The following is a 22,165-nucleotide window of genomic DNA, read 5'->3' on the forward strand; positions in this document are numbered from 1 at the left end:
AGGTCCCCTCAGCCTGTAGGCTCTGGGCCACTGAATGCAGCTGCCCTCCTGGCTATCCCTTCGAGGCAGCACCCTCTCGCTGAGGACGTGCTGGGCATCAAGCCCTGCCCGCCTCCTCCCTGCCGCAGGTCCCCGTGGCCTGTCCACTGGCCGCACTCCCGGATCTGCACCCTCTCATTCCACACCCTGCCCCGGCCCAGAACTCCAGCCCTTCCCTCCCTGAGGTCTGCCTGTGGCGGGCCCTGGGTGAGCTCTCCAGCTGGACTGGGCCTTGCCAAAGCCTTCTGGTTGGTCTTCTCACCCTCAATCCACTGGGCACACTGTGTGACTTTAATTCTCAAGACTAAATTGCCCTCTCCTCAGCTCCCCCAGTCACGTGGCCGTGAGGCTCATCCTCTGTCAGGCAAAAATAAATTACCAGGTACCTTCCCCCAAAGGAGGCCCTTGACTGTGTATGTGTGGTGCATGTGTGTGTTATGTGTTGTCTGTGTGTGGTGCACGTGTGTGCGTGTTGTCTGTGTGTGCGGGTGTGGTATGGTGTGGTATGGTGTTATATGTTGTATGTATGGTGTGCAGGCACGTGTGTGCTATATATGTGTAGTGTGTGCATGTGTAGTGTACTATAGGTTGAATGTGTGGTATTGTGTGCTATATGTAGCATGCTGTGCGTATATGGTGTATGTGCATGTGTGTTATGTGTAGTGTGTGACATGTTCGTGTGGTGTGTGTTGTGGTGTGCAGTATGCATGTGGTCTGTTATGCATGTGGTGTGTGGTATGCAGTATGTGTGGTTTGTAGTATGTGTGGTATGTGCACGTGTTGTGTGTGGTGTGTGTATGCTGTGTATATGGTGTGCATGTGTGTGATGAATCAAGGTAAAGTGGGGGGTGACATGTAAGTCTCCAGGATAACGCACAGTGAAGCATTCCGGGATGTGTCACATTTCCACCCTGAATGAACAGCCATGACCCTTCAGAGGCAGGAATCTGAAGAATTTCCCAGGTTTCCTGAGGGCATTTGGGAAGCAAGCCTTTCTCTACCTTTCAAAATGTCCCACACCCTCCAAACCAACAAAACACTCCAAATCATCTCACAACACTCCACAAACCAAAATAATTCATAGAAAGAGAATGGGGAGAATTGGGGACCAATAAACAAACCTTTGGAGTAAAGATCAGTCATTTATAAAATGGCACAAAGCAGGTCTGTGATGTCATACATCTCCGTGGAGCGAGGCCGGGAGTCTAGGAGCAAGGGCAGGGTAGGCGATGACCGAGTCTGTGACTGCAAGCTATTTTAGAGCCACAATGAGCAGCTTTGACAGATTTAGAAGGTAAACGGCTGTCACTCAGGAGATGCCTGTAAACCCAGGTGTCAGCGGACAACTGAGCTATTTAGACGATAGCTAACATATACACGGACAACCAAGCGTTTAGAAATGAGGATTGTTCTGGTGGCGGAGGCAGCTGGCTGCCCACTGAAGATTTGGGTTCCCTTGCCTCGTGCAGAGTTGTTGCTGGGAAGTGGCTGCCCAGACGGGACCACATGTCACAGCTCCCTAAGATCAGGTGACTGAATTCTGGCCAAGAAAGTAGGCAAGATTGATGCATGTGTGGAGGAGGAAGAAACTTTCCTCTACCCTTAAGGCTCATTTGGCTGGTAATACTCAAGTAGACACGAGACAGATTAACAGGAGAAAGTGACCAAATTTAATTATATACATATGTATGGAAAGCCCGCATACACGAGAGAGTCAGAGAACCGACAGGCAGGAGAGGACCAGAGACAGAATGGGTGTGTAAGACATTCTGAGCTAGGGGTGAGGTAAGGCGCCTGGGGCTTCAGGAGGGGGAAGATCATTGTCAAGACAGTAAGAAGAGCAAATCAGCAGTGAGAAGTTTGCCCTGCCCTGTAGAAAAGTCATAAAAAGTTACCTCTGGTGATAACTTCTAATGGGACAGGCCCCTCATTTAAATTCTTTAAGGGAAAGGTGAAAGTTCTTGATTGGCTTCGGCTCAAAATCATTCATATGCCAACATAACACATCTTGGGGAGGCCTGTCCTGAACCCCTTGACATACTATTGCCAAAGCAGATGCATAAAAACCTCCGTTTGAATGTTTATGTCTCTCTCCTCTTGTCTGTGGGCTGGATGTCAATGCCCAGGGCCACCTTGAAAGCCAAGAGCGAAAGATGGTGGAGCCTCCATCAAGCTGGAACAAAATGGAACAGAACTTCCTCCCCTGGTCCCTTCTCCAGAGGATTCGATTTAAGTGCTGTGTGAGATCACTGAGGTTTGGGGGTTTCTATGTTATAGATACATTATCGGTTGGATGATAATTATAATTTTTATTGCTAAAGATGATTGGTTAGACACTCGAGACAGTAGCAGACCACTAAGGTATTAGTGCACAGTTAAGGTGTTACAGGTAATAACGAGGTAACTGATAACTAAGAGGTCTACTACATCTATGACAGCAAAGATGTTTGCTGATGACGAAGATGTCAGTGGTTGTTCTAGTTCTGGCTGCTAGAACAACGTGCCATAGACTGGGTGGCTTCCAAACAACAGACATTTATTCCTGTTGTGCCGGAGGCTGGAAGTGTGAAATCAGGGAGCCAGCATGGTCGGGTTCTGGTGAGAACCCCCTCCTGGGTTGTAGACTGCTCACGTGCGTCCTCACACGGCAGAGAGCAGAGAGAGGACGCAAGCTCTTGTAAGGGCACTAATCCTGCTCACGAGGGCTCCACCCTCGACCTCATCTAATCCTAACGACCCCCCAAATTACATCGGGGAGCAGCATTTCAACATATGAAATTTACGGGGGCGGGGGACACAAACACTCAGTCCATAATAGTCCATTAAAATATTAATAGAAAATTGGTATTTCCTGGAAACTGAGATGTTAACTGACAACTAAGCGGTTAATTGACGAGTAATAATGGAGACATTCGGGTGAGGCTCTCTCTTCTCAGCCGCGGCTCTCAGCCTGTCTCTGTGCCCCGGCTGCCCGGTGTCCGCCTGCCCACTGACAGCAAGCCCCCTCTGAGCCCACCTGACAAAGCCTCACGGGCCCACCCTGGCCCTGTTTCTTGTGGAAGGGACTTACTTTGTCCCTCAAGAGTGACATGCTGACCCAGTGAACAACATCAACCTTTTGGGGGCCCCACCTCCCCTGTTGACCCAACTGTGTCCATTATACCCACTCCACACTCCGCCTCACCTCACAGTGTCTGAGGAAGGGGGATCCCTCCCCAGGCTCGGTTCTCCTCAGGTTCTGAGGGCCGATGAGGGTGCAGCTGTAGCAGGGGTGGCAGGTGAGTTCTCCTGCAAGTGAGGCGGGCGGGGGAGCACCCCTCAGTAATCCCAGATGAGGTTCTTCTGTCATGTGTGGAAAGAATGATCTGGGGAAGATAATGGCCCAGGCTGGGGAGCTCTGACTGTGACCGCAGGCCCAGGCCAGGTCTTCCCACCACACTGTCATAGGATTTTCCTAGAGGCATGTGGAGTTGAGCCAAGTTGACCCCGACTTCTAGGGCCTACTGATGGGCCCCAAAGGAGACTCTGTCTGTGGCCAGAGGTGACAGCTCCTCAAAGAGAGCCCAGCCCTCTCCCAAGGCACGTGATGACTTGGGGTGCCTTGGGACACGGGGAATGTGCTCAGCCAGGTGTGCACCCACAGCGAGCCAGTCTCGCCAGCCACAAATCAGGAGGTGTGGGCTTGGCAGGGTACTTTGGGGACAGTTGGAGGGAAAGTCAGAAATCAGCCAGGACTGTCTTGAAAATCCAGAAGGTTCGGGGCTGGTTTGCAGAGGCCGTTGGGAAGCAATGTGGTGGAGCAAAGTCAGAAACTTGGCTCTGCCATTTTCTCGTGTGTGGTCTCGAGCAAGGTCCCTTCTGGGGTGAAGCACGTAGCACAGGGGCTGGCACACAATTATCCTCAATGAATGGTCACTGTGACTTGCTGACACCGGGGAATCACAGAACGGGCTCCTACACACGGGGTGTCTCGTGTAAGCATGCTCTTCCAGAGGCCAAACAGGAACTGGAATTCAAGGTCAGGGCTTACGACACTGGGAGGTGAGTCATGAGTGTTGATTTCCAGGCCCCTGACTCCAGCAGGCCTGGCCACCACCTACCCCCGGGGCCTCATTATCCCTGCACCCCCTCCCTCCTGTGGGCAGGCCTGGAGACGCCAGGGCCTGGAGTGAGGTCAACCCTTCTGGACAATCGTTGGCCCCACCCTTGGGTCTGCCCGAAGGGTTGGCTTTTCCCTGACTGCGCCAGCTTCTCCCCTCTCTGCCAGCGTCACCACCCACCCACCCTCCCTGCGGGGGTCTCTCCTTGCTCATTGTTGCTCACCCCAGATTCCCATCTCCAAACTCACCAGCTTGGATGAGAGCCGTTAGCCGCCCACCTCTGAGCGGCAGACCGGGACCCAGCCCGTGAAACAGATGTTTTCCGCTTGCTCTTCTCACAGGAAGAAAGAAGAAAGCAAACTCTTCTCATTTTGTTTACCCCATGCCTTCCCTTGATCTAAACGGTGCAGCGGGGCTCACAATTGAGAAAATTTACCTCCTGAGCTTGATTTTGCTCGGCAGTAGCACCGGGCTTTCCCTAAAGTAGGGGGAGGGGTGCTCTGAGGGAAATGAGCACAGGTTGGGGGGAGGGTTCAAGACACTGCATTACTTACTGTTGTGGACTCAAGCGAGTCATAGGTTCTACGAGCAACCGTTTTGTCATCTGCGGCACAGGACGATAACACCTATTGGTTTGGTCTCTCCATCGCCTTGAATCCCGTGGTACGGCCCAGGCCACAGCCCATTGGCATAAAGGCAGCCAGAGGCAGGCAGCTTGTTCAGACTCCGTCCTGCACTCCATTTTGCTTGTGCCTGGCTCTCGTCTAGGGCCTTTCCTCACCCCCACACTCACTGCTGCTCAGGTTTGGACTGTCGCCTTTTTTCCTTGTGGTCCTTCTGTGGATGCTCCACCCAGATCCTCATCACAAGCTGGTGTGCCTGCCCCCAGCTGCTGTGCATGTTGGTTGCTGATGGCTCAGCCGTGTCCATCTCTGGGAACTTTCCCTGAGCGAATGGGAGTCCCCGGGAAATTACTCCCTTCCCTCCCGGAATGGTGGGCAAAGCCCATGAGAGACAGATTCAGGGTACAAAAGCCTGGCTCCTTCCTCAAGGACAAGTCTGCAGGGCCAGATAGCTGCCAAAGCTCTAGTTCAGAATTCCCTGGATGGAAAGAAGCACAAGAACAAGCTGTATTTCCTCCCAAGACACCCTACTTCTTCCCTCCTGGGAAGGCAGCTGGGAGCTGTGGAGAAAGCATGACCTGTGAACAGACCTAGGACCGAATCCTGGCAGGAAGAGCTAATATTGGTGACGCAGGTAATGTTCTATACGTTCCTAGACTTCAGTTTCCTTATTTATAGGATACGGGTCAGAATTCCCACTTTGTAGCATTGATGTGAGGATTGGAGAGTGGTGGCAAAGCCCCTCAGACGCTGCCTGGTACACAGAATGACCTCATAACCTTGGCGGCCCTTAGGATGGGAAAAGCTGAAGGGACAGCTGGCAGTGGTGGCCAGGCCAGCTGGTGCAGGAACCATGCCCTCTGGCCTGTGGTCCACAATGGCCAGCTCTGGCCCAGCAGGAAGTGTTGTCGGCCCAGTGACATGCGGCACGTGCCCATGTGCACTAGTGGCCTTATAACCCCTCCTCTGGGGCTCAGTTCAGGAACCAAACCTCCTGTAAATGAAAACCGCAGCCAAGTTGTAATGCTCAGCTTCTGGCCCGGAGGCCATCTTCTCTGAGCACTGGCCTGTCAAGAGACCCCTGGAACACGAATGGCTTGCCAGGGTGTCTGGTGGACTTTTGCACTTGGCCCCACACCTCCTCCAGCGCACACCACTGGCGCATCTGCTCCCAGCGGCCTCAGGCCATTAATTAGCAGATCCCAAGGCAGCAGAAGCAACAAGGATGATGGCCACACCATCCAGTCGAGAGCCCCCCTGCCCCCCCCCCCAGCAAACCCCAAGCTCCCCTTCCAATAACTGCTATTGCAGGAAGGACGCAGAGGCCACGCAGGGAAACCTGACACTCTGAGCACCACCCAAGCCACACTTGAGCTGAGGGCTCAGGCTGGGCTCAAGCGACGGCTTCTAATTCTTGGCTTTTGGTCCTTGGCTCCATTTTTTCCCCATGGTACGATCCCATGTGTCCTCAGGCAGAAGCAGATGGCCATAGTGGGGCCGGAAGGAGGTTTGGGGGCTTCCAGGGTCCTTGTCAGGCCTGTCATGGTCTCCGGCCACTACTTAAGGAAAAGAGGGTCTCCAGCCCAAGAGAGAAATCCCTGTCACCAGGATGGGTCTCCCGGAAACTGTCCGGGAGGAGGCTGGAATCAGAACATGGGGTGTGGGTACTACTAGGTTTCAGGGCACGAGGTGAACATACCTCCTAACAGGGCAGGTTCTGCCAACTCGACCCAAATCCTCCAAATGTACTGCTTACATTCCTTTCTCCTCCCCAGGCCTGGGATGGCCAGGACTGACGTCTGTACCTGGGATGCATCTTCTCCCAAACGTCCCCTTCTTCTTGACCAAAGATAACCCCTTCTAGACGTCAGCTTAGTCTTACTCAGGCAAGATTAACCATAATAAGCAGTTTCCACGTATTGAGAGCTTATTATTTGCCATGTGCTTTATACACACCATCTCACGTTATCCTAGAATCCCATTCTTATTTTTATTCCCGTTCAGTTGAGGAGACAAAGGTTCAGAGAGATTCCATGTCTTGCCTACGTCACAAGGTTTTCGGTGACACAGCTATTGGATCACATAGTCACAGAACCTAGGTCTGCCTGATTCCACGGTTCCCACCCGTGGCTGCCATATGCTTTGTCCTCCAATAACAGGGGCGTTCCATGAAGGGAATGTTACCTTCTGTTCTCTGTCCTCCAGGTTGGTAGATCCAAAAGCTGGGAGATAAGGGAGCTTCCCATACCTACCCACACTGAGGACGTGCAAACAATAGCTTCAGGGAGGCTGCTTTTAGCTGCTTTGCATTCCAATTCACACAACAAAAGGAGTATGTTTTTGTATCTGGGGCACATCCCCACAGACAGGTAGGTCCCCAGGCTGGGAGAAAAAAGACAAATCAAGGTTGGACAGGTATTTAGCTATTTTGGATCTTCACAAAATTGTACATTTTGATGTTTTCCCACACTTTTGAAAAACTACATGGCCAATAAAAATTAGAATATGCAAAAAAGTAAACAGAAGGGAAAAATAACTTGTAGGACTCTTAATCAGTGATCTGTGGGCAAATTTTCTTCTCTTTGTAAGGTTGGAATTAAAAAATTATGGGCGGGATCGTGTTGTATACGTATACGGCTTTACTCTTGAGCAAATTCCCGTCTTATACATTTTTTAAAAACCACTGTTTGCTAGCTGCCCTGTCGTCCAGTAACTGGTTGCACCCTATTTTCTTTTCAGGTTTTAACTTTTTATTTGCATATTAAAAAACTGCGCGTTCCCATAATAAAAATCATTTGAACAATAACGAAAATGGCACTCTGATGAAACTGCATTTTACAGCCGGCAGGACACTCTGGACCAGCTTGGTGTTTCCTCTCGATTTCACTGTCGTCCCACCCAGCTTCTGCCTTCAACCAACGTGCACCTTTTTCTTCCCTGCCAGCCAGCCAGGCAGATGGGGGAGGCATTCAGTGTCATCAGTTCTCTGAGGTGAAAAGGCGCAGCTCAGTCACTTAAACTTGATCCAACCTCTGCCTCTTACAAAGTTCAGCAGTTACAAGCAGTAAAACAAAGAGGGCAGTGGTTGTGGGACGTATGGTGCATGCCGGCAGTCTGTGCCTCCTTACGAGTCACCCGCTCGCTTCTCCTGTTCCGGCGTTGCTTTTGAAGGCAGTGGATTTTCCTGTTGTGTTTGTCTTCTGTGACTTATCAAATGTCTCAGTCTCAGCTGCATCGGGTTTGTCAGACCTGGTTGCAGAGGAAGCAGAAGGAGGTGTGGGAGCTAGTGGTCTGCTCAGTGCCACTCCCCCCGATGCCCCCACTCCCCCACCCCCGCTCCCCTCACGTCCGCCCCACTTCCAACAGCACCTGCACCCTATTTTTCTTAATGGGTTCCCTCAAGGTGTGTATTTAGGGTGCGATGAAGCATGCCTGTGCTGCTCCCCAGCTCACTTACTGTTCTGGGGCTCAGAGATCAATTTCCTTTTCCTTGGCAGACAGTTGGTGGTGCCTGTGGTGGTGTTTGCTGTGGGCGTCCCGGGCATCACTTACTCTGAGCACAAACTCTCTTCAGCCATTTCCCCGACGGAAGTCACGCTGACATTGCCCGTGAGCTCGGGTCTTCCACTGGTTTGGCACCTTCACCCCCAGCCCTGTGGTGCTGGCCTCTCAGCCACCACCTGTCCCTGTCCAGAGGGCACTGCTGTGATGTCACGGCTTTACAGATGTGAGGACTTCACAGAAGGGAGCCCCAGTCTGTGCAAAGTGCCGGTTTTTTGGCCCCCACTCAACTTCCCTGTCATACATCCAGCAAGAGGGGCAGGTAGACGAGGGCACTGGTAGGAACGGAGGACGGCATCAGGGGATTTGGAGGCCAGACACCTGGGTTTGGATCCGGCTCTTATTAGCTGTGGAAACTGAGCAAATTACTGAGCCTCAGAGACTGGGTTTCTTCATATTTATGAGAGAATACTTCCTTCCCTCTAGGGCTTTTGTGGGAATTAAATGACATAATGCAAGGGAACTTGTCGAGTCCAGTTTTCGACCTAATCAAGGCGGTTACTAAAGGACTGAGATCATTCCCTACCCCATCTTCTCACCCCAGGGAGGAGAGTTTTCTGTTCAGTTTTTCCATTATACTATCTCTTAGGACCACAGAGCTCGTTTTCAAAAGTTTTATCCTCTTGCAGAAAAAGTTCTCCAAAGCCACGTAGGTCAGTCCCGTAGCCTTGAGGCTTTCCTGGCCCCCACTTGCTGGCCAGATAAAGGGCTCCCTACCCTCATTTTGTTGATGGGTTCAAGACCACTCAGCTTACTTTAGGAATAAACAAGACAAGCAAAAACACTCTTCACACCTCCCTCCGTGTACCAAATACCCTCATTGGTGTGCTTCTATTTAATACGCACTTGCTGGTACACAGAGTGGGACTGTGTATACTCCAGTCAGCTCTGGGAGCGCTTAAACCCTGCTTGAGAGCTGAGCCCCTTCCTTTCCCTCTGGTCCGACTCTGTGCCAACGCCACCTCATGTTTGGGTCCTGGACCAAACTCACCCCAGGGAAGCTGAAGATAGGGAGAGGAAGGACGAGTTAGACATTACGGCTCAAATGCATCAATTAATCCAGTGGTTCCCCTCTGGAGCATTTAGGAGTCCCTGATGCCCACGTGCGTCTCAGTTCAGTTAGATCAGGATTTGTGGGCATGGGGACTGAGCACAGTATTAAGTCTGAGCCAAGTCTGAGAACCAGTGACTTAATTGCTGCTGCTAATGTGCCTGACTGTCCCCCATGCGTCTCACTTTATAACACTCCATGTGGACGTAGGCCCACAGCCAATGCTTCTGATGGTGATGGAAGACCTCAATCTGTTCCTGATTTAACTCCCAGAATGGGAATATGGTGGAGATTCCAAGATCACACAGATGTCCCAAAGTCAAACATGACAAACATTTTATTATATTAAGACGAGTCATCTGTTAACTAGTGAACTGCAAAGGGAATACAGCTGAGGCTACTTCAGAAAAAGGACATCAGAGAACAAATATAGATTTTCAGCATCACAAAATGGCTCGATTCTCCCCCACGTCCCCCATGAAACATTAATCAGTGGCTCAGGCCGGTTCTGGTAAGAGCATCTAACTGCCGACTTCACATGAGACCAGGCTTACCCTGACGCGCCCACGACACAGGTCCACTCCTGGCCACCTCCCTCACAGCCAGGCTGCTATGGCTTGAGCACAGGAGGCGACGCCCGGGTGGCATCCATCCCACGCCTCTGCGGTGATCTTGCTCTTCGTAACAGCTGGCCCTGGGGGCCGCTTCAATGGCGGCATCACCATCTGGGGCCTACACGAGCAGACTCCCTGTGGGGCTGCGGTGGGCTCTGAGATTGGTTCCATGTGCCAGTGGAAGCAGCTCGGTTCCGCCTCACTGCACAGCAAATGTTATGCCCTGAGGGAGTGGTTAGGAAGTGGTGCTTCGCCCAGAGCAGGCGCACCCAGCTGGCTGGGGAGGACGCGACCCGCAAAGCACGGCTGAGCAGGGGGGACGCTGGCAGAGGGACTAGCACCGCTGCCTTTCAGTTCAGAGCAACTTCTGAAAACTCTGGTGTCCATTGCACACACTGGGTATCCGGACATGACCCAAGTGGCTTCTCCATCTAGCCCGAAAGCAAGGGGACCGTCCACCACGATGCCCAGGCTCGGTCACCCGTTCAACAGTGATTGTCCATGCTGCTCCCGAGCCTCGTGTACTTCTCCGTTTACCCTCACGTTCCTGGGGTGGGCCTAAAGCAGTGCAATTTCGGGGATCCAAAAGCACCCAGGCTGTTCGAGAGGCAAGGTGCTCTTTTTCACTTGCTTTTCTTTTCTCCTTCCTGCTCCCACGCAGCAATATCTGGTGGGATCATAAGGGATCAGATGGCTTCCTTCACCCCGCAATGGGCGGGAGGCAGGCTGCCTTCCCCCTCCCGCTGTGCTCATGTTTCTCTTCTACCCACACCCACCCTCACCCCTGCCCAGGTCACACCACAAAGGCACACTATGGATGCCAACCCATCAGAATACATCAGCAACTTCTTCTCCATTCCTGGCCTGGAAGGAGGTTCTTTAGAGGCCCTCATGGAAGCCGCAGCCCCTCGGCAGTCACTCCTGCACCAGGAAGTTGATGAGGGCAGTTCTCGGGGAGAGGAAGGCCTTCTGGATGCTTCGCCCCTGCAAGAGCCTGACACCCAGCTCACTTTGGAGAACGAGTTCGTGAACTTTGTCCTGGTCCTGGGCGACTTGTTGGGGCACAGGGATTTTGCCGCAGGCTTTGTTGTTGATCTGAGAAGGAGAAAAGCCAGAGACAAACAGTGGGGAAAGTCCTGAGAGTAGCAGGCAGCCGGATACCAATAACCACTTCCTGCAAAGGGTCCCCGTGTCTGCCTGGGGAAGGGAAAGTGGGGAAGAAAGGAGAAAAAGGCAGCGTCCAGCTTCTTAACTGTACAGAGTGCAACTAGATGGACAGAATTAATTCCTGGGAGAGACAGAGAGAGGGAGGGAGGGAGGGAAAGGGGGTGGGGGAGAGAGAGAGAGGGAGGGAGAGAGAGAGACCCCAGCACTGAGAGCAGAGTGCCTGCACCTGGAGTGACTGTCACCTTGTTTCCTGAGTGCTGCCCCATCACAGCTATGGTGGAAAATTATGCCCCAAATCCCCAGCATGAGATGGCTTAGGCTGTTTCCAGGGAGAGAGGGATTACTGCGTCATGGGGTATCAAGTGTAAGTTCAGATCTGCTACAGAAGGTGTCACCCAGGATTTTACCTAGGTCTCAAGTGGACTAATTTCTGGGGACCTCAGTCAACCTCCCTTTCTGATGACTGACTCCAGCAGGGGGCGCTCGAGTGTGAGGACTTGGAAATAAACAACTCTTCTTGCTTAAAATGGACCCGCACAGTTCCAGGCGCCAGTGGGCATTCACTGAATATTAGTTCAATAAAGACAAACTTCACATAAAAAATGAACTAATATTGCCACTGAGGAAGTGATCACATGGCCCAGACAGCTTCTGAACAGTCATCCTTCAAATTCTTGATCCCACTGCTCCCATAAGAATACTTAGATTTCTTTCACTACAACTCCTGTTTTTCACTTGGAAAATACAGTCGCTGAATTATGAAAAGTTACTAGGAATAATTTCTCAAGTTTCAACCAAAGCACATTATCAAGTGTTCCTTAACCACCCACTTCTTTTTTTTCAGATTTCCTTAGAACTTTGGGTCATTTTTATTGGTTGCATTAGCCTAGATCACTGGGTGAGAGACAAATAAAACGGTGTGTCCTGAAATATTGTTGTTTTAAAAAGGCTCCACGATGCAGGGTGTGTGTCTTCTGAAGCCGCGGAGCTGGGATGTGCTCTTTGAAAGACTGGTCGCTCTGCCTTCGCGTTTCTAAGCCATCAGGAGCTGCCTACTTTCAAGGCCATGTGAGTGGTGTGACTGAGACCTCAGAAGAGACCTTCCACCCGTCACACAAAAGCCATGTCCCTTGTGAAGTCCAGGGCCTCCCACGTGGAATTCTCAGAATGTGCGCTGGATAATGAGTCATGGCACCAGCCCTCCCGTCTCTGTTCTTACTCGTTTTCTAGGGGAGAGATGCCCAGGGTAAGGTCTCCTCTGGCCACCACCCATGGGGCGAGGTGCTGGGGCAGACAGAGCACGTTCTCTGATGAGGGACAGACTCAGCGTGACTCTCAGGCCTGGACTCACATGCTGGGGAACGTTAGGCCTCGGTTTTCTTAAGGATGAATCCTCTGGGTTGGTGAGTGAAGGGAGGTACCCTGTGTAAAGGGACCAGCTCTCTAAGTCTGACTTCCTCTGCATTTCTCACGATTCCCGGCCAGGATGGGAGGAGTGAGATGTCCTGGCTGATGCATGGCCTCCACACAACAAGGACCCCAACTTCTAGACCCAGTCAACCTCTGGGGCTTCCCTGGAGCCTGGTCCTAAGCCGTCACTGGCAAGGCCTGTCCAAGGGATTTGAGTCCTTCTCGTCCACAGTGGGGACTGAGGGGAGGGCATGTGACCTCTGGATGTGCCGTCATGCCCAGCATGCTTCCCCACGCTGCCCTGGCATCCACTCATGGTCTCTGGCTCCCTGGGACTCCCGAGTAGCTTATCCAGGGCAGTCCCTTTGGGGTGAGTGCCACACTCCCCACTTTCTGGGAATAAGGCAGCAATTAAGTGGACAATAGAAGTCTGGTTGGGACTTAACATGGGGCTTGGCTTTCAGAGGCTCAAAGGGGAAGAAGTACTTTCCTATCACCTCAGACAGCGGCTGTTTCACTGTAGAGACGCCTTCTGGTCCCTGCTTGGTGGCCCTGCAAGCTTCTGCTCCTCCATCTTTGCCACCTCCATTTCCTCACTCAGTTTGTTCTCTTGGGATTTTCCAGCAGCAGCCTGGTGGGCCCCTGGCCACGATACTACTCCCCCTGCCCCATCCCTACTCCCTGACTGGAGGGGAGCCCCACAATGGCTGCAAACAATAAAGCCTCCGTGAGCTCTTGCTCTGTGCTGCACAGGCCCTGAGCGAGCCTGTTTATCCACACCCTTGTGAGGCAGAAGCACAGCCTCTGCACCCCCATTTTACAGCTGGGGAAGCTGAGGCACATGAGGTGAAGTCACCTGCCCAAAGCCCCACCCCAGCAAGTGGTGATGGGATGACCTCATGGATCCTCTCTCTCTTGCTCAGACCCCCCGCCAGCCCGCATGCCTCCTGGATATGGAGTCCGGCTTTCTCTCCACAGCTGCCCTGCCTGTGCCTCTGCTCCAGCCCCTCCAAGGTTCACAGTCCCAATGTCGCCGAGGGCTTTCCCTGCCTTTGCTGCTTTGCTCCACAAGGGAAATCCTGCTCTTCCTTCAAAGCCAAGGTCCCATGGCCCCTTCCTCACGATGCCTTTTGCAATCACCAACTTCCAGAAGCCACAATATAGATGCTAGCAGCAGTTGCCATTTACCGAGTTATTAAGCCCTATCCTGCCACGGTTTCCTCACCTGTAAAATGCAGTTAGTCACTTACCTGCCTTGTCTATGAAATGGGGAAAACAACAGGCCCACCTCACAGGGCCGTTGTGTGGAGTAAATGAGTTAGTATCTGGAAAGCTCCCAGGGCTCTGCCTGGCCCTTAGTTGGCGCCCACTACTTGTCAGCGAGTTTGTCATTAGTGCATCCAGGAGCAGACTGATCACCTCCTGGCACGATCCCACCTAATTCTTCCAACAACCAGTTGGGCAGGCACTGTGTTCATCTCCATTTTCTACTGGGGAAACTGAGGCTTAAAGAACTTATTTTGCTAAATTGAGATTTGCACAGGGATGGTCCAACTCCTAAGCTCTTACATCTTAACCTCAAAGCTACACCAACTCCCTGTGTGTGTGACAACTCATGTGCCCCTGACTGTCCCTCCTGGGCGCTAAGCTCCATGAAGACGAGGTGGGGCCTCTAGGCTCTGTGTCCCTAGTGCTTGGCACAGCCCTGCATGCCATGGGCACCATGGGCATGGCTAACCCCAACTACACTGTACTGTGCTGCAGCTTCTACTTCTGGCCCTGGCACCGCCTGACAGCACGCGGAGACGGAACACAGACCTGTACAGAGGTCCTGCCACGTGGCACGGTGTCCTGACCACAGGTTCTCAAGTTGGCATGTTTGCTGGGACTCCTACACATATTTCAAATTTGTGGTTTTCATTTCAATGAGAAGCTAAAATTACTTTACCAATGATCAAAATTCAATTTCTTTTGTGCAGTAGTCATTGAAAAGGGAAAGACATTTCTATAGACTAAAATTTCTGTGTCTCAAGTTGGCATTTCTCAATTGCGTAGAGGATATTTATGTCTTATAAGATTACTGAAGTTCAAGAAATTGCCTCTGTGCCACAAGGCTGTTTCTGGTTTTGAGGATTTCTGGCGGAAGTCTGCCAGGGCAGCCCCACCTCCTCCCCTCGGTGGGGAGGCAGAGTGGGGGCAGCTGAGAACTAAGTGCCAGAGGAGGTGGTATGGAGACAGAGTCGGATCTCCTAGGTGTCTCTCCAAGCCTCCACCTGCCTGCCGGGCCCAGTGTTTGCACAGACGCCCAAGGGCGGGGCCTGGTGAGCAGAGGCTGGGCTCTCCCTCAGCCCCCAGATGTTTTGTTCATGGCACTTCTCACAATGTGCAATAATTTTACTTACTTTTCTGTTCCCTTTTCATTTTCCCCTATCTCTCTCCCACTAGGCTTTAAGCTCCATGAGGGTAGGGACCCTGCCTGTCACGTGTGACTTGCTGTCCCCAGAGTCTCACCTGGAGCCTGGAGGTGAGCAGGTGACTCAGTAATTACTGATGAGTAAACAAATAAACCTGGGCAAGGTGATGAACTTCTCTGAGCCCATTTCCCCAGCTGAAAAAACTGAGAATGGTAATGGCTACCTTATAGGATGGTAAGAGTGAAGTTAACTTTTGGAGGCAGATTACTTGGCCCATGTGTGCTTCTGAGGAGACGTGCCAGAAGGGCAGCCATATCGGCCTATTTAAGAGAGATTCTTTACAACGTGTCTCACATTAAATAAATTAGCTATGTAAAAATTACATCATGGATAAACTATAAGCTATTTGCTCTATAAAAGGTTTAAATAATAAACTACTTTTATGTATTTAAAATGACCCAATATATCAAAAGAGGAGGAGTTTTACGTAGCCTCTCTGCAATACAGCTTTCAGAGTGGGTATTCTTGCATTGCCGGCCTCCTCCCATCCCCCGGCCCCCACAAGAACTCAGAGCAGCTGAACGGAACTTTGAGAGGTTGAAACACAGTTGGGAAGGAAGACAATTAGAACCTGGAATGCAGGACAGGCTTATTTTTTCCACCTTCCAACCCCTTGAGGGCCGTTGAATGTTCAATGCTCACTACTTTTTGTGTGTGGTGACCTCAAACAGAAGGCACAGGCCACGGAAAGACAGGTGGGAAGGTGGGGCTGAGGGCTGGCTGGGCCACAAAGGCCTGAGAGAAAGGCCCAAGCCCAGGCAACGTCTGTGGGCCGCAGGCAGGACAGTGACCTGCTCTGGCAGGTTCGCCATGGGGGCTGCGGAGGTCACTCACCAGAACGGCCATCTCCACGACGTCAGGCTGCTGCAGGAACTGGGGGTCCACGGCTGGCCACGACTGGAGCAGCACGCCGGTGTCCCACGCGTAGTGGGCACACAGCTTCTTCGGCACCAGCGCCAAGCCTGCAAAGTCGAGGCCAGAGGGTCACTGAGCACACGTGAGGCTCATGGCAGCAGGATAAAAAGCTCTCACCCCAGCACAGCTTGGCTGGAGCCGAGTGAGGAGGCTCCTGAGGCCGCACCATGGCTTTTCCCAGCCTACCAGTTGCTCCCCACTTACTCCGGCCTGGCTTATCCCAGGTTATAGGAAGCTCCCCGCCCCCCCGCCCCCAGACAGTACCCAGATCTGTGAAGACAGATGCACATGCTGTTGTAAACTGCGCATCTGGAAAAACAAGGCTGCTCGTTGGTCTCTGAAGTTCTGTTGGTGAAGGAGTGTGTGTGCTCCTGAGAGCTGCTCCCAAAATAACGAACTGCGTTCACTTCCTTTCCTGCCCGTGAATATTGTGGTCTGAGAGGGCCTCCCACCTGGTTCTTTTACTCATAGTCTCAGGAGCCAACAAGCCAAGAACAGCGGTGCTCCTTTGCAACCTTCTCAAGAGGGTTCTCAACCTTCCTGCTACACTTCCCCTCTGGGGAGGGCCTCTCACTAATTATCGACTTGGAAAGAGCTGTCCTTGGCTCAGGTGGGTCAAACAGGCGGAAGCAGTGGGCAATGAAAGCACTTCAAGTCTTGCTTCCCAGCGTGCTTCATGCTGCAGACCCCACAAGCAGAGGTGGTGTGGCCAGGACGTTCCTGCTCGGCACCCACGGGGTTACACAGGGCCACCTGTCAGTGCTGGGGACTCCAACCAGGGGCTTCCCAGCAGGGAAAGCTTTGATTTCAAAGCCTCTGCCCATCTCATGATCACAAGAGATGCCCCCAAATGTGCAGGAAATACACACATCAGAAAAAGATGCCTGGGCACTACCAGCATGGTCACATCCCACTGGCTCCTCGTCCTCCCAGAGGCAGACCCTGGGCAGGGGTGGGCGCGGGAATATGGCCAGTGTGCCCAGGCTGGGGCTGTGCCATGGCAGCAGCACAGCCCTCACGCTGATGGCTCTTCCAGGGGTGGTGGAGGTGGAGGGCCCTTGCCCACCTCCCCCTGGTTATTAGCCTTGAGACCAGGAGATGCATTTGAGGGATGGGTCCATGGCTCAGGGGAGGGTCTGAGGCCCAGCCTGGGCCACAGGCGACGATTCTCACCAACACCAGCGCCAGGAACACTGGGCCAAGAATGACAACTTTTTGTTTGATTTTCTTTGATGACAAAAATAATGCATGCTTCTTGCAGAAAATTTGTAAAAGGTCAAAATAGAAAGAAAACTAAGTTCAAATAGATAGCATCTCTAAAAATTTTTAGTTTGAAAGGCTGTAATGTTATGTATTTAACGAATATTTGTATGTTTGAACCAACCCTACAAAACAAAACTACCACCATCACTAGGATCATGCTGTAAATATAGTTTTGAATGCTCTTTTTTCCCTATATTCTAAAATAAAAATTAATTTCATGGAAAAGAATGATACACAATAATATATATACCGTGTTTCCCGAAAATAAGACCTAGCCGGACCATCAGCTCTAATGCGTCTCTTGGAGCAAAAATTAAAATATATTAATTTTTGCTCCAAGAGACGCATTAGAGCTGATGGTCCGGCTAGGTCTTATTTTTTGGGAAACATGGTAATATGACTCGTTTATTAAAAATTTATATGAACAGATAAAAGGTTGCAAATAAATAAATCAGAACATTAGCAATGATTATCCCTGGGAGGAAGAAAAGTTGGGTGATTTTTTTTAATGTTTTATGAATTATCTACAAGGAACATTTATTACTTTTTTAATTTGAAAAGATATTTTAAAATAAAGTTTTCCCGTACTGTTAGATTAGCTCAAGATTTTTCTCTTGGTTTCTTTTCGGGGTTTCATTTTCTTCCCCATTTAACTTTTGATTCTACCTGTAATTTACTTTGCGTATAATGTGAAAAAAATATTATTTAAAAACATATACAGTCAATTTTCAAAACCCAATTTATTGAATAAACCTTCTCTTCCCTCTTGGTTTGTGATTTTTCTTTTATAACATATTATACCAGACGTAGTTTCGGGACTATTCGGTGAGATGAGGTAAAGAAGTTGGGCCAAAATGTGAATCTTCACACTGCTTCTTTCATTGAGAAAGTCTTGCTACCAAGTTACTAGTCAGTCTAACTCAACTGTGTGCTTAGTGACACGGCTGATTACATTCGAAGCACAAGCTCCTTCTCTTGCCATGGACTGTGACAGACAGGCCCAGCCATGGACCCCTCGGGGCAGCGCGGGTCCATTCTATCCTGCTGACCTCCATCTTGATTCTGTGCCAGTGACACAGATTTACTTGTCGTAGCTTTGTATGTTTTCCTATCTGGCACTCGTGTTGTAACCCTGTGCCGCAGTCACTCTGAGGGAAGCCATGGGCCCTCTGGGTCTGGGGAGGGAGTGGTATAAAAGATGTGTTCCTGGGTCCAGCTGGTCCCTGGGCTTCCTGAGCTTTTACTAACGAACCTACTCCATTTCTAACAGATGTGCCCGTGGGCAGAGGCAGGAAGGAACTTCTGGCTTGTTCCTCAGAAGGAATCCTCCTAAGACTCTCTTGTATCTAAATACAAGACAGAGGTCTCAGAAGGGAGAGAATCGTTCCCTTATTTCAGCAGGCTGGTCCAGGCTAGTTTGTCCTGTGACCCAGCTGCAGTGGGAAGAAGTCCAAAACCTCCGTATGGCAGTTGTACAGGATGCCTGGGAGATGAAAGGACCTTGGACACAAATGTTCTGGGTAGAAGCTGTTACAAATTCCATGTTGAAAAAAAATAAGGAAGCCTAGCCTTCCTGGAGCAATCAGGATGCTTATTTATAGCGGCCTGGAACCCTGCCAGTGTTTCCATATAGACGGGAGCAGGGCCATCCTGCCAGGGAGGAACAGAAACTCAAGCCCTGGGTTCTACGCAGTGTTTTTGCCTCCCTGCTCTTTTTAAGGAAGTAAAAATACCTAACATTTGCATGGCAAATACAATGGTTTCTTTACGTGACGTAAGTCAAGTCAGGAGCTGGCCTGTGGAAAGTACACGGAGAAAGTCTGAGCCCAGGCTGGAAAGCGCCCCTGGCACACAGGGCTGTGGCCTGTGCCCCACCTCCTTCCTTCCGTCTTCTGGGACAGCTGGTATTTCTGACCTTTCTGCAAAATAACCAAATCAAGCCAGCTCTCCCACTCTGAGGGCTGGCAAGGTCGCCATGGGGCCCTGGCACCCGGAAGTGAGTTCTGGGTGGTAACGGCTTCTGTGGATGGCAGGCTTCACCTGGGGGCCATCTTCAGGACTGTCACCACCCCCACGCTGTGCCTGCATACATACACAAGGGAGGACCTAGGGAACTCTGTGGCCTCTGACACCGCCCCCCGTGCCTTATCAGCACTGGCAATTCCAAGGAATGGACAGGAAGTGAGGCCACTTCACTTTAGCCTTTACCCATAGAACCCCCAGCTTCCTCCTGGTCATAAACCCAACTTGTTAAGACACGTGTGGTCCTGGTGGCCCCTGGCTGGAGGACTCCGGCAGAACTGCAGGCTCACCGAGTTTCAGCGGAGACCTGCACTGCCTGGACCAAGACCCTCAACTCAGAAAAAGTGTGCACATCTAAGACCCCTTGGGTCTCTACCTGCTTGAGGTGCCACCCACCCAGCCTTGGGACTGAGCGCATGCTGAACTGAGCTCCCGGATTTGGTTGAAGCCCTTCAGTGTTGTATTCACTTTGTTTTCTTAGGAGTAGGTCCCTCTTGGGGCTTTTGGTTTTCTGATCAGAACTGCATTATTCTTTGGCAAAACTGTTCCTAGCATCTCACCCCTGCGGCCTAATGTCTTGTCTGTCTATCTGCCTGTGTACGATCTTGAGCGCTGTTTGTTCTTCCTACCTCCTTTGCCTTCACACTGAGAACCTGCTCACCCCTCAGCAAGTCCTCACAGGACCCCTCTGCTCCCTGTCCATCACGACCTCACGGTCCCTCACACTTGCAAACCCCACTACGACAGGGGGTCCCAACACTGACGCTCCGGAGATCTGAAGCCCTTGTGAGACTCAGCTCTCCAGGCTGTCCTGAAGGACTTCTCAAGTCCCAGATGGGAAGAGGCAAATTCACTACAGGACTCAGGCCCGTCGCGGGCACATCCAGCCCAGGGGTCTCCAAATCCTTCACAATAATCCACCTGTTGGAGGCGTGGCAGGAGAGGCAAAAGCTTGATTAGAAAAGGCTAATCGGAAAGACCCAGAAAATGACTTGAAACATGATGAAATGTATTTTCACTCAATCAGGATACCTTAAAACAAGACCTTTTGGGGACTATACCAAAGATCTTTCCTGTTAAAGTAAACTAGACTTTGATTCGACCTTGCAAGCAGCAGAGAAGGAATCCATAGGAGACCTCAGAGATAGGCCCATCAGCACCTTTGGACAGTTGTCAGGTTTAGCTCTTGATGTGGACATTTCCAGGCCCTTTCCAGTTTTTTAGTGGGTGATTAAAGGCAGAAATTGGAGCTATGGTACATAACCAAAAAAAAAAAAAAAAAAAAAAGAATGGCTGCCAAATCACCCCACTGCATGAACTTCAGCATTTGGCCAAATGTTTTAAACAGGCTTTAGATACCAAAAAGGATAAACTCCAAAGTAAGCTCATGGCTTTGCAATGAAAGTAAGAAAACAAGTCCTCCTCTTCCTCCAGGGATAAAATGCCCTGTTCTTTTGACAGAGATACTTGCTGATACTGACAAAGGGGTGACACTGGAAAAAAAACTGTTTTGTCTTAGCCAAAAAGGAAAAGGAATGAATGTTCTCTCCTCCTGGGGAATTACGACGCCACTCTGAGACGGTGGAGACCAATTTCCAAAGATTCCTGTACACCCAGGAGAACCGCCTTTGCAACAGAAGGACTGTGGGGACAGAGCCCCAGAAAGCAGTTTCCAGGCTCTCGGCCTCACATAGAACGGTGCTGGCTCAGGTAGTAAATGGCCATCGACTGTGATCAAATGGCCATCAGCTGTGGCTAGTTGGCCATCAGCTGTAACCAGTGAGCCATTGGCCACTAATATAACTGCCGTGGCTACGCTAGCAGAAAAGGGGAGCTAGCGAGAGTATGGTGGCTGAGCCTGCAAGCGGCGCAGTGAGGGTTGCAGATCCTGTGGCTCCTGCTCCCTGTGTCTCCAACCCAGCCGCCAGTGAGAGTATAGTAATATGACTCCCCTACCTATGGCTCCGTGGGTGTTCCTTTTTGGCCTCACCATGTCCTGCGTTCTTATGTGGGGAGCGGGACCAGAGACCCTGCAGGCCGCCCCACATGACACATGGCGAAGTCGGCAGGATCCCCTGCACTACAAGGACGTAACACTACTGGCCTTTCGGATAGATAAGGGAGATAAAAGCACCACTCTGTCAGCTGAAAACTCTACGCCCCACTCCCACCCACCTTCTGCAGTCAGTTATAAGACTACTCGGGTAACAGGAATTTCAAATCCTCCAATTCTTCTCATCACCCAACCCTACACTGGGGCTCTTGGTCCCCTTGCTGGTCAACCTGTGTTTCTTCTCTGTGATAACACATCAGTAAGTGTTTAGATTCCTCAAAAAATTAATATTAGAGCTGCCATACAACCCAGCAATTCCACTTCTGGGTATTTACCTGAAGAAAACAAAAACACTAACTTAAAAAGATATATGCACCGTTAAGTTCACTGCAGCACTATTTACAATAGCCAAGATATGAAAACAATAACCTAAGTGCCCATCAATAGGTGACTGGATAAAGAAACTGTGGTACATAGATACAGTGGAATATTACTTGGCCATAAAAAAGAATGAAGTCTCACCATTTACGAAAACAGGGATGGACCCAGAGGGTATTAAGCTAGGTGAAATAAGTCAGACAGAGAAAGACAAATAGTGTATGATTTCACTTATATGTGGAAACTAAAAAAACAAAACAAGTGAATAAACAAAACGAAACAGAAACAGAGCCATAGCTACAGAGACCAAGCTGATGGTTGCCAAAGGGGCGGGAGGCGGGGGGGGGGGGGGGGGTAAGAATAAAAAAAAATAAGTGTTTAATTAGGAGACATCTTACCTGTGAATGGAATTGCCCAATCAACTGCATTTCAGTTGGACTATTTCTAGAAATATCTGACGACGCCCATGCAAGATCCTTTGGTAGCTGAACTGCA

General features: G+C 50.8%; 1 protein-coding gene and 1 pseudogene across 1 annotated transcript in view; both read right to left on the minus strand.

The window, feature by feature from the left end:
- Positions 1-7,585: 7,585 nt before the first annotated feature.
- Positions 7,586-8,340, minus strand: LOC117037126 (thymosin beta-4-like; annotated as a pseudogene).
- A 1,055-nt stretch (positions 8,341-9,395) lies between these two features.
- The window catches only part of LARS2 (leucyl-tRNA synthetase 2, mitochondrial), a 122,287-nt gene continuing 109,517 nt past the window's right edge, over positions 9,396-22,165 (minus strand). The window contains 2 exon segments of the mRNA XM_033133036.1: positions 9,396-11,083; positions 15,874-16,001. Of these exon segments, the coding sequence (XP_032988927.1) occupies positions 10,904-11,083; positions 15,874-16,001 (308 nt within the window). The 3' untranslated portion in view covers positions 9,396-10,903.

The sequence above is a fragment of the Rhinolophus ferrumequinum genome, chromosome 17 (genome assembly GCF_004115265.2).
Source record: "Rhinolophus ferrumequinum isolate MPI-CBG mRhiFer1 chromosome 17, mRhiFer1_v1.p, whole genome shotgun sequence".
NCBI lineage: Eukaryota > Metazoa > Chordata > Mammalia > Chiroptera > Rhinolophidae > Rhinolophus > Rhinolophus ferrumequinum.